Source organism: Benincasa hispida, chromosome 8, assembly GCF_027475165.1.
Source record: "Benincasa hispida cultivar pf3 chromosome 8, pf3_genome.v1.1, whole genome shotgun sequence".
NCBI classification, from domain to species: Eukaryota; Viridiplantae; Streptophyta; class Magnoliopsida; order Cucurbitales; family Cucurbitaceae; genus Benincasa; species Benincasa hispida.
The window spans coordinates 2,476,837-2,489,967 of NC_143485.1; the positions used below are offsets into that span (position 1 = coordinate 2,476,837).

The 13,131-nt window shown below is 33.7% G+C and overlaps 1 protein-coding gene across 2 annotated transcripts; it reads right to left on the minus strand.

The window, feature by feature from the left end:
* Positions 1-3,743: 3,743 nt before the first annotated feature.
* Positions 3,744-5,923, minus strand: LOC120083831 (glucan endo-1,3-beta-glucosidase 14-like). 2 transcript variants are annotated; one of them, XM_039039717.2, is made up of 3 exons: positions 5,566-5,923; positions 4,147-5,177; positions 3,744-4,018 (listed from the first exon to the last, which is right to left on the minus strand). In XM_039039717.2, the coding sequence occupies exons 1-3, from the start codon at positions 5,618-5,620 to the stop codon at positions 3,962-3,964; spliced, it is 1,143 nt and encodes a 380-aa protein (XP_038895645.1). In that variant the 5' UTR covers positions 5,621-5,923; the 3' UTR covers positions 3,744-3,961. The 2 variants fall into 2 exon arrangements, with proteins under 2 accessions (XP_038895645.1, XP_038895646.1); XM_039039718.2 differs by having other exon boundaries at positions 3,744-4,029; positions 5,566-5,887.
* Positions 5,924-13,131: the final 7,208 nt, after the last annotated feature.

A 13,131-nucleotide genomic window follows, 5' to 3' on the forward strand; every position in this document is an offset into this window, starting at 1 on the left:
TTGTATTTTGTACTTTATTTGTATTGTACATTAGGCTCTTTAACCTTTAGGAAAAGTGGGAGATTGTTGGGATTGGTGTTCTAAATCTCTTGTATTCTTGTAGTTTATAAACATTGTATAAACAAATTGTTGTTAATAAAATAATTATTATTTTTTAGCATACATTCAACCCAATAAACTAAGATCCTATGTTATTTTATGTAATTTAAACAAGTATGTAAAGACATACATGTAGATCTTGTTTAAATAATAACCTAAACGGTCTATAGTAGATGGATAAAGCTGGGTACCTTATCCTAGTAACAGTACAGAAACGACCTGCTTTGTAGATGTTACAAGTATTATAAAGAGCTACAAATGATCTGATCCTCATCATTCAGGTGGAGACATGTGAGTGGGGGTATCATATACAAAGAGTTTGTATAAGATCGGACCACGAAATGGTTAGTTTCATTATATAATACTATTAATAATAGAGACCTTACGTATGACAAACTCTCGACCATATGGCTTTACTGTTGGCAACGACGGTTAGGACTGTGGCCCAACAAATGCAGTTCTAAAACATGGCCCATACAACATCCACGCCTTGCCAGAACCACAACGTCATTCTTGGACACCAATTTTTCGGCCCCATAGCTAGAAGCCTTGGCTGCCTTGGAGGAGGAGAATGGCTAGAGTCCACATTTTGTAGGTATACCATTTTATTTTTTGTCCACAGCCAATACCTCTGTGTGAAGAGAAGATATTATTAAGTTTTTGGCCAAGTTTTCCAGACATTCTATTCCCATAAAAGATTTAGGTTTAGTATAGAGAGCATTTGTGTGATTCAGCTCCGGGTTTTTAGTACATAATATGTTCAATTGCATGACTTAATGAAGTTTTAGCTATTATAAGGTATTTGCGTGGAATTTAAGTTACCTTTATTATAAGGTGTGTAATAAAATTGTGACGAAGATTCTAGCTAATATAAGGTATTTGTATGACTCGTATTAATGAATTGGGGGATTTGAAGAATTGGTATTTCTAAGAAAAAGGTGGAGGAGAAGGTGGTAGGATAAGTGGTAGTGAAATTTAGTGTGTTAGGATCATTGTTATAGTCCACCATTGATATGAAGATAATTCATATACCATACTATTTAATTAGATTAGGAATGACCATGGGAGGTTGTTTAGCTTTTGACCAATTTGCTTCCAGAATATTATTCACATCAAAGGCTTTAGGTTTTTAGTATAGGGTGTTTGTGTGGTTGAGTTCATGATTTTTCTAATACATAATATTTGCATTATTTGAATGACTCTGTCTTATAAAGATTTTAGCTATTACAATATAGTATAAGGTGTGTGACAAAATAAGATGTGGATTCTAGCTACTACAAGGTATTTGCATAGTTTAGTCTAAAGAGATTCTAGTTACTACAAAGTATTTGCATGACAAAATAAGATCAATATCATGTGACAAAATATGAGTACAAGGTATCATGTGGGGCTTAGCATGAGACAACTTTTAAGACTTGTGGGTAGAAGGTATTTGAAAGCTATTTTAAATATAAGGTACTTACTAGAATTAAGATTAGATTTTGGGTGGTTAAGTTTATTAGATCTTGTTTTAGATTATTAATTTTTTTTCCAAAATAGAACATAATTATAAGAATTAGATTGTAGAGTATTTTTGTCCATTATTAAAATTTAATAGTATAAAAATTAGTCATTCAGCTATTTTCACAAGAAAAACTACGTTTGTCCACTTTTCCTTCTATTTTGGCTATTTGTCGAATCATCCCGGGTCTCTACTCTCTTTTGGATCAATTTCATCATTTGGGCATTGGTGAATGTGAAAAAAGCCCAACATGTGCAAATTTGACTACTTGAAAAGAGGGGGAAATTGGCTGGACATGTTATATCAAATTGTCATCTAACTGTGTGCATGAAAATAATTGGAAGATAATTATTACAATTGAAGGACCATAATATTGCTATGATAATTATAAATGTCTCGAGTTTATTCTTCTAGATCCATGCAATTATTATTAGATTATTCATTCGTTGATAAATTGGTATGTAAATGTGCAATCCCTTAAAATCTGAGTCCCATTGATTTTCGTTGTTTATATTGTTTTTGCTTTAGTACAGAACGTGAATAAATTGTTGCTTTGCTCTAATAAAATTAATGGATTTAGTAACAATAGTTAAACAATTTACTTTTACCAATCTCTAAAGACTATTTGGCCTTGGCTGTTTACATTTGTGACTCGACGCGTACACTTGCTCATACCATTGGTATATCAAGATATGCGAAACATAAAATATATCAAGTATATTACCGATATTTTATATTTAAAATTATTTATAGTAGTTTTGGCAATTAAAATAATTACTCTTTTTTAAAGTATTATTATTCTAATTCGTTTGTACGTTCAGTCCATTTTTGAAATGTAAAATGGAAACCATCCGTTACCACCTCTTATTTTATGAAAATATCAACAAAAATTAAAATATATTCTAAATATTTTAATTGAAAGCCACACAAATCTGTTCCCATACCTTCCTTTGAAAAAGACAGTCACCGCCTCATATAGAAAGGCTATAACGCCATTAAAAATTGACGATCAAACTCGAAAAATCCATAGAAATATTATTGTTCACTGAAATTTCAAAAAACTTTGTAAAATCGATGAAAATTGTTATAGTTAAAATTAATTAATAAACTCTAATTATAGTTTAATTGAATTATAATTAACTATTTTTAATCAATTGAGATGTATATCGTGAATGCTTACGTAAATGTCAATGTATAAAAGAAATAGAAAAATAATAGCAAAATAATATATAATTTAGAATAAGTACAAAAACTTGTGTCAATTTAATTTTGAGGTAAAATGATTAAATATTTAGTAGAAGAAATTTGAATGAGATTAAAAATAAATATAATTTTTTAAAATATTATATCACATCCAAATTTCTTTGGAGATTAAAGTTTTGGATTAAAAATAAAATCGAAAAATGAGAAAAATTGTAAATTAAAAAAGTAACACATCGACAAAACTTTCATCCTTCACTAGGAATAATATAGCGTATGAAACTATACAACGGCATGTAATTTGGGCTATAAAAACTTGAATTAAACTAACATATCTAATTCCTAAAAAAATCAAAATATTCACGAAATTTCACCGAAACGGAGGAAGATGGGGATTTCTTTAGAAATCAAAACTCAAGCAAATAGGGAGAAAAAAAGAAGTCCACAATTTCAGATGAGAACAGTCCAAAACATTCCCTAGATTGCTACTTTCGCGGTTTCAAATTCGGCTGCTCAGATATGTGCTTAGTTTAGGTGTGCATCAAATCATGTTCATATATGGCTACTTCAATTGAAAATTACAAGTTAATGGCAAGATTCACGTGTAAAATAAGAGAGAACCGAGTGATGGAGACAGCCAGAATTTATCATGAAGAGAGGTTCTTATGATGTTGGATATACTAGGGGTGAGCATCACCGCCACCGAACGATATGGTCGATTCAGTAAATATGCAAACCAACCTCAATCATCGAGGAGTAAATGTCGATCGGTTTGGCCAGTTTTATTATTTAGCTTTTTTTGAAATTTTCCAAACCGACTTCAGTCTGATCGGCTTGGTTGTTCGGTCTATCATGTTCGCCCTAGGATATACCATTGAAGGAAAGAGAAGAGAGACCTTACTGATTCCAGATTTTTACAAAATGAAAAGAAGAAGAAGAAGGCTTTCTAATGAAATGATAATACTTTATTGTTCTGTGGAACTACAAAAAAATCATATTCAATGAACGAAATCGATCACGGGATAGGAAGTAGATGTACAATAAAGCTGAAAGTAATCTGTGTGGACTCTCCTCTATAAGACTCATTGTGCTATGAATAAGAATGACTATCAATTACTCGGTATACCTTTACTGTGTCATTATTGATGGATGGTGAAGCTTTTAAGTGTAGATTCCGCAGGCTATGAATATAAGAAGCAAGCTGAAAACTGAGAAAACCTGCAAATAAACTATTCACAAATTAGATTTTTATATGTTTAAATCACCGATCAACCTAAAAGCTTTTAGTGATTTAACGTGGTATCAAAGTAGGAAGTCGTATGTTATAGGAGGATAATAGTTCTTACATTCCTTTTAGACGATGAATACAACAATTCTGGGAGATAGCCTTGCAAACCAATGTCATAAACTGGGGTGCCATCGGGATAGTAAAGACCATAGTTTCTCTCGGATGCTGGACCAGGCTTCAAATCCTCATTAAATAGAGCAAAAACATAGATATCGATAGGAACCGATGGTTTTGCTGGGGTTCCTTGTCCACTCTCTATTCTTCTTAGCAAATTACCATTATACAACCCTGCATTCTCTGGTGTAGCACCAACCTCATTCGGATCGCCCCGAGATGGCCAACCTGTTTCGGAAATTTGAACTCGGATATCTGTATGTCCCATGGCTTTGATGGCAGCATAGACCGCATCGATTTGAGCATACAACATATTGTCATAGTGCAAATTTGTAATGGGATCAGTCATCCCTTGGTTAGGCTGGAACAACACATATTCTAAGGAAACTTGGCCAGGGTTCTCCTTGTATGCAAAGAAAGGATATGCATTTATAAGAAAAGGTGACTTGACCATGGAGTGGAAATTGAGAATTGGTTGTATGTATTCGACAAGATCCAGCTTGAATGCTCCGGCCGACGGAGGAAAAGAGTTGCCTAATATGTTAAGAGAATGAGCCGTGGTAACAGAAACCTGCTTATCTAGCCCAAGATTAACAAGCGCATTATAAACAGATTGCATTGCAGGAAGAAGATTAGACCTTAATTGGGCATCGTTAGAGTTGAAAACTTCATTGCCAACAGTGATGCAAGTGATTTGAGTCTGAGAGATGTGTGTTTGAACATGTTGTTGAACCCAAGCTATGGCTTTTTGAGGATCAGACATGTTTTGAAGATACTCATTACCAAGCCCTATAATGAAATTCACATTACTCTTGGAGAATGCACGCAGGACATTAGGATCTGCATCATATAATTTTACTCTACTGATGTTTAAATTTTGAAGAAGAACGGCTACTCGCGATGCAGACGGCAGATTATTAGCGATCTGACCATAGTTAATACCAATTCCAATGCTCAGAGTTCGAATTACTGAACCTGAATGAAGCATAGGCCGAATCAAAATTCTATCAAAAGAGGAACGAATCTCACTAAGCATAAATCAATTCAAATTGATACTAACAGATCATCTCAATTTCACAAATATTCTCTGAACTAAAGGCAAGGAATATGCTACAAAATAGAGTTCCATCCAACTAATCGGTAAAGAATTGAAGAAGAGAAACTGGAAAGAATTACAGTCGTTTGCAACTCACTGAATTAAAGAAACAAACACAGAATCCTGCTCGATTACACGTTCAAAACTCCCGTAACCAAAATTTCAACGTTATTTCTTGATTTTCCGATTAAAATAAACAAGTAAGAAGTTCCAAAGAGTCTTCTGCAGTTTTTGAGCAACAAAATAGACAAGATCCAGAAAGCAAACCTGAAAAAGTGAAAAGCATCAATAGAACTCGGAAGAAGTGGTGGAAGTTAGCCATGGAGGATTCAAAAGATAAGGCCAAACCGACAAAACACTGCCAAACCGCCGCGTCCGCCTCCCACACGGCCGTGAATCAGTAGATAGAAGAATGGCCGGCGAATATGGGAGCTAAATTTCATACCGTCTGAATTTTCGAATATTTAGTGGACTAAATAAATTTAACAATTAGAAATGAAAAAGGAAGAAGAAAAAAGAAAAGGTCGCTTTCTGGGCTTCTTCCAATTCCACCGTCTTTTTCTTTTCTGTTTTTTCATTTTTTTTTTTTATCAGAAAGATTCCATGCCCGACACCTGTCAATATCCATCTTCTCTTGTTTATTAATATTAATATTATTCAGATTTCATGATCACAAATTATCTTTTCAACTTCCAATAAGAAAAAAATTATTTTAAATAATAAAATTACTAAAAATATTTAGAAATAATAGTAAAATATCATTCAAAACTGATTTAATATTTAACTTTACATTTTTAGTTACATTTTTTCATATTATTAAAATTGATTTTGAATGATTAAAAGTATATTTGAGTGATTTAATTTTGAAAATGATAAAAGTGATTTAAACCATTTTAATATCTTTATTTTAAATTTGTAACAATTCAGATATATTTTTAGATTTATAACGATTTAGTTTCCTATCATGAAAAATCCAATTAGAAACAATTGTCAATTTTGATTATGTAACGACTTAATCTTTGTAATTTATTAATAAATTTGATCCTTAATCAATCTATCGATCTACAAATGTAAAAAAAACAAAAATCGATGAATTTTAATAGTATTTTCACGTACGGACGAACTCATTACAAATTATAATATATAAGGAAAAATTTGATAATCATTAAAGTTAAGGAACTAAAATGTTAGAAATCTAGAAGTACATGGACTAAATCCGTACAAATTAAAAGTTGAAGACAAATTGTTACATCCATGGACCAAAAGTAATTCTTAGCTTTTTTTTTTTCCTTTTATTTTTGAAATTGTATTGAATTGCGTGAGAAAAGATTCAGATACAAACAGAACACAACTGCAAAAGTTATAACACTAGGCAAATATAATAGAATAAACTCATTCAAGAGATCTATGGACACACCTCAAGGAAACAAATCCCGAAAGAAACAATCTACATGAAACCCTTCAACGGAAGCTTCAAACAATTTAGAATAACAAAGGAATACATCAAGCTGAACAACATGACAAACTAAGCATGTAATGTAAACCTCATTTTCTCTATCTGTGCAACACTTTGTATAGGATACTCTCAATCACATGTCTCCATATGAATGATTAGGATCAGATTATTTTTAACACTTTACAACAATTGTAACAATTACAAAGTGAGATGTATCCATAATCTCACTAGGATAAGGTATCCAGAATTATCCATCTACTACAGACTGGTTATTACTTAAATATTATCCACTTGTATATCACCACATACATGTTTAAGTTACATAAAATAACATAGGATCTTAGTTTATTGGATTGTGTTAATGCACATAAAATAACATTTATTTTATTAATAACAATTTGTTTATTCATGTTTACAAACTACGAGAATAAAGAGATTTAAGACATCAATTCCAACGAGTTCTTAGGTATTTAACTTTCTATTCAGACTGAGTCTCTATCGTAGTTTTCCATTTTTTAAATTTATCAAAAGTTTGATTTTAGATTTTTAAAAAAATGTCCAATTTTTTATAGAATAAACATCTATTATAGAAAGAAAATACCTTGACCCACTCCATGAGAGATTCGAGGATGGTCCTCATAGATTACCATGTATATATAGTTCACAATTGCAGTACCATCCATATGTGAAATATATGCTCAATGTTCACAAAAATCCAATCTTTTGAGAAAATCTTTTTGACTTACCATATGCTCAATGTTCACAAAAATCCAATCTTTTATACCTTGAACTTGAATCAAGCCTTACTTTCACTAATGGGAAATAATCTATTGTGTCACGTTTTAAATTTTTAATTATTTTGCTTTTTAAAAATTAATACACATTTAGGATAGAAAAAATTTCTTTCTCATTTCTTGTTACAATAAGTTATTCACCTAAACTAGTGAAGATATATTCAGAGTCATCCAACATACTTAATGAAATTAAATTCCTTTTTAACTTAGGTGCATGTCTCACACTTTTAAGTAGGATGTCTATGCTATCCTTTAATTTCAATACTACTGAGCCTATCCCCACGATTTTACAACTATGGTTATCACCAATGAGCATCGAGTCTCCATCCCATGATTTGTAATTAACATACTATATTCTTGAGGATGTCATGTGATATATGCATCCTAAGTCAAGGACCCAGTCTCCCTTTTCCTCGATGTCATGCTTTTTCCCTTTACTCTTAGTAGCAATAAGGATTTCAATAAACTCTGATGTATCTTCACCGATTGTCACATCTGTATTGTAGATTATTTTCCCTTTCTTGAATCTTATTTTTTTTTATTATATTTCTTTTTCCTTTAAGGATAATTTCTCTTGAAATGTCCCTCTTTGTGAAAAAGAAAATATTGAAAAATTCCTTTTTCTTTAAAGTTCCTCTACCCTTTAGTGAACTTCCCTTTCTTTTGAGACTCAACCTTTGATGTAAAGACACTCTTCTTCTAAGTTATGCTTTTCTAATTTAATTTCAAGTTCTTTACATGTGAGGGCTAAAATTATAGCTTCTATAGTAATGGAATCTCTTATATATTGCAATCATGCTTTAACATTCTTGTATGAATCTGGCACGAAAATAAGAAGGATTGCTGCTTCACTTTCATTTCTCAGTTTCTCCTTCGCTTGCGTAAATTCTGCTGTGAGTTTCTTGAAGTCATCAAGATTTTAATTTAATGGTTTACATTAATTCATCTTGAAGATGAATCGTCTTTCTCTTAGAAAGATCTTGCTGGGAAGATCTTTTCTCATGTCTAGTGTTCAACTTCAACCAAACATCTTGTGCAGAAGCTTCGTCAATGACCTGTGTCAAGATATTATCAGTTACATTTAAAATCAAAATGGGTGAATACAAACCTTTCCATTGTCTTCTTTTCTTCTTCTGTTAATGTTTCTAAGAAGTCTATGGGATCTTCAATTGCTTGAATTGCATTCTGTGAGTTCAAGATTGCAAAAAAAATCTCCATTGCCATTGTACTTTTCTATTTAAAATTTTGTCATTGATGTTAATACTATCTCTAGCACAAGGTGTTGATGCCAATTGTTGTGAAATTTCTCTCTTTTATGTCACTGTGATGTGTTGTCATTAAAATAAGACAAATGTTCTTTAGTTGTGTGAACCCAATCTCAATGAAAAGGGCAAAAACGTGCGCAACTACGTCAAAAACGATGGAAACAGTTGAGAACAAAGTGACAAATGGGTGCGTAATGCGTGAGAATCTGTCGAACAGTTCGGACCAAATCCAAAGAAGAGGGAAAAGAAAACACAAAGTTTGGTTCGACTAGACCTAAATCTATTGTCCAAAGTTCTAGGAGATTCTTTTAGTCAATCAAAGATTTCAGCTATATGAAATGAAGCATATGTAAGGTGTTTATATTAAAAAATCTCAACTAATTAGTTATAACTAATTAATGTCTATTTCATTAATCTTGATCTTCGTGAGATCTTTGTTCTAACTCAACATTATGGCTAGGAGATTTCACTAAGATAATTAGATTTGAATAACGTATGATTAATTGGCTTCTTTCTGAATTAAATCAATCATACAATATTATAAACGGGCTATTCTAAACATCCGACCAATCTACACACAAACATGCTTTGATTTTTGCTACTTAACGATGCATGAAATGTTATATGTCACACACCAATTATGAATCTCTATCCTAACAATGAAAAGATGAAGATTGGTCAAAACATTCCCAAATTCAGAATATAGAAGTTAAATTTCATTCAAGAACTAGAAAAATCAATAAGCAATTAAATAAAAATAAGTTCACCCAATCAATTCATTTTAACCTAACTTAAGCTAGAAATATTCTTTATCCTAATAATAAAAAGAAAAGATTGGTCAAAGCATTCAGCAATTCAAAGCATATAAATTAAATTTCATTCAAGAACCATAAAAATCAGCAAGCAATTCAATAAAAATAAGTTCACCCAATCAATTCCTTTTATCCTAACTTAAGTTAGAAATACTCACCATAGCCACGAATCATTTTCCTCGATTACAGAAAAATATCCAATAAAATCTAAAATATAATGATGTATATGGATGGAGGTCGAGAAAATGAAAAAACTAGTAGTCATTCGTCCAAAATGGCCATCTAGATTGAAAGTTATGACCTAATTACAAAACTACGTATTTAAAGCTACGCAATGGATTAGTGGCACCATAATGATCTATAAAATAACCAATTAAACACATTAAATAGCATAACTATCTCCAGTTAAGATGAGAGAAATAATACATTTTAGGTAACATCAGTTTACTTCGCTAGCACTTACACGTGAAATTTTGTTGCTAATCATACAATTTCAATATTTGATTATCTTTTAATTCTTGTATATTGATCATGTCACACCCCATCCCAGACTACTCTCTGAGCCTAGGAAAGGACATGACTACAGCAGTTATCAACCCTTTTGTTAACACTTACTACCTAATAATTCTTGCAGAAATAACTCTGATACCAATGTACAAATTCATATACAACGGATGCCTCTTAGGCCAAATTTATTAAGTTTAAAAAACACAACCTATTTAGAGTGATTACATTACTAGTTTCACAAGTCTCGATACCCAAAACCTTAGTCCCTATATGAACAACTGTAACATGTGTACAATATTTACAGTAACCACCTAACAGACGGGTTACACTATCTTTGTCCTTTAATGGCAAAGCATATGCAAAGCAATCTTCTGAGGATTTGACCGCTACTTGGGGGAAAGGAAAATATTTGAAAACGGGGTGAGCTTGCTAGCCCAGTGAGTGACTTAAGAAAAAAAACTAATTCTCATGTAAAAGTCTCAATAAAGAGATTAAACTGAAATATAAACTTCTACAATAACCTTGTACTACTGTATAAACATTTTCCAAGCATAAAGTATCAAAAGTTGTTTTTATTAAAATTGTTCCTTAGTTGAGAATAACCCTGCTGTGGTTAAATCCCACGTCAACTGCTAGTCAAGAGAGAACCCTTTTGCTCAATCTTTGACTTTAACTACCTACGTGCATGTGGTCATACTAAGTACCATCATACCCTAGGCACTTCTGCTCAGATACCTTCTCTAAACTTGTCCTTCAGTATCGAGCTGCTCGGATACCTTCACAAATATCCTTCGGTATCGAGTTAATCGGATACCTTCTCAAATGTCCTTTGGTATCGCATTCCAAGTAAAACTAGTCATAAAATGACTTTCTCTTTAAAGCATGTAAAGCATACCACATAGAAAACATGTCTTTAAAGATACTAATGCATGCTTGGTGTATTTAAACACAGATAAATAGTTTTTCAATAAACTTTCATACATGGCATGCGTTTAAAACATAACTCATGATTTGATTGGAAAGAACTTTATAAAACTAGCTGGCATGAGAATAATCTTTCTTTAAAACATTGTAAATATTTAGTCAAATATTTTAGTCACTCACCTTGATTGTTTAGAAACCTTTCTCTCTAGAAATTCCTTGGTTACCTCGGGCTCCCTTTTGAACCCTAAGATCCAGATTAAATTTAATGCTCAGATTACTCATAGTTCTAAGCCTTATCTTGAGATACTTTCTTTTGTAAACATGCTCTACAATGTCTCAAGAAGCTTACCTTAAACTCTTAGTTCATAACTCCTCATGGTTTGGCCGGAATCTTCAAATCCTCAAGACTGACCCAAGCTTACTCAACAGCTTGACCCTTATGTCTTTTCCTCACTTTCCAGCCTGATTTCTTAGAGCTTCTTCTCCGATAGCCCTACCCTAAAAACTAGACTCGCGGAGCTTTCAGGTGGCTTTGGAATCACTCCAAACGCACGAGTATGCTGGGAGAACTTCTCGTCCCACATTGATGCTATTTCCAGCCTTCACCGTCCGACTACGTCTCCTCTTGAAGCTTTATGACTGATGCATAGATTTGCTATCAATGCATGGGTTCTCTCATCAACGCATACTTTCCTCACAATTAGTTTTCACACTCTTCTTAATGTCCTTCGAATTATGATATGAAGAGAAGTCCTTGGCCCTATTTATAGGCGTCCAAAATCTCTCCAAGACCGACACCTTCTACTTGGCTGCATGTCCAAGTATCTTTTCCCCACACTATCAACGCAACCTCATGCCATCACAATCTAAGGTGTCTTCATCTTCCTTAGCCAACACAAAATGCTTAAATTTGCATGTTTTCTTGTGCATCCACCTCATTTTCTTAAGGCTTAAGATTTCTTCTCAACAAGCCACATGTCCGGATGATAACCTTAAATGCATCCATCCAATCTCATATGTGTTCATCCAACCACGAGTGCGTCCATCCAATTGCCGCAACATACCTATGTCCGGATACCACCAATTGGCACATGCGTTCATTCAATCTTATCTTGTGCATCTAATTGACGCAACTTGGTCACACATGCTAGATGCTCGCAAGGCTCATCTTTGGTCGCATATCCTTCTCTTTCACATGGTTTACCTTTGCTCTATGCGCTCAACTAAAATAATGACCAACACTCTTTCAACGCCTACTATTAGCCTTGTCCTACGCACCCAACATGCCATCAGATGTCCAACGCATGGTATTAGCCTTGTGTACCACAAACCTTAACAACGCAAGACGTTTCACCATGCGTCCATCATGGCTTGTCTCATCGCCACATAGCTCATCGTCTAGTACTGCTGTCGCATAGCACCCTCACATAGTGTTTCCGCATAGCACCATCGCATAGTGTTGCCGCATAGCACCATCACATACCATTACCGCATAGCACCAGTCTACCGCACGACTTTTGCTCATCGTGTAGCGTTCACGCCCATCGTCTAGCGAAGCACGACTACTGTCTAGCGCACACGCCCATCGCGTAGTGCCATAGCTCGGCGTCATCCTCTAATGTTGATGCCGATCGTGTAGTGCCAACGGCTCATCATCTAACGCTATCACCCATCGCATAGCATTATCGCCCATTGCATAGCGCTATCATTTAGCTCCCTACATTGCTACACGATCGTCCAGCACCTGCTTACACGATCGCCTACCTCATCGTGTAGTGCTGCTTACTTTCTATACGATCGACTAGCGCCCATGTCTGCGTAAACTTGAGGTTGTCGCATTCTTTGCTAACCTCTCAAGACATTTGTTGCCGTATGCGTTTCTCTTGGCCACACTTTGGCTTCCTTCAATGCCCAAATAACCTCTATATGAGCAAGACCAACGTATGGAACAACACTTAGCCAATTTTCTAGCTTCCAACGCATGGGTTACACAACCAATTTTTCCAAGCTTTACCTAAGAGTCAAGATTTCAAATACACACTTTTCTTCTAATTTTTCATCCTTTTCTCTACAAT

Bases quoted from the DNA above. Each gene is read 5' to 3' on its own strand.
- LOC120083831 (XM_039039717.2), bottom strand. From the start codon at position 5,620: ATGGCTAACTTCCACCACTTCTTCCGAGTTCTATTGATGCTTTTCACT. The intron at 5,178-5,565 runs GTTTGCTTTCTG...TGCTTCATTCAG, and splicing joins GATGCTTTTCACTTTTTCAG to GTTCAGTAATTCGAACTCTG. The intron at 4,019-4,146 runs GTAAGAACTATT...GTTTATTTGCAG, and splicing joins ATTCATCGTCTAAAAGGAAT to GTTTTCTCAGTTTTCAGCTT.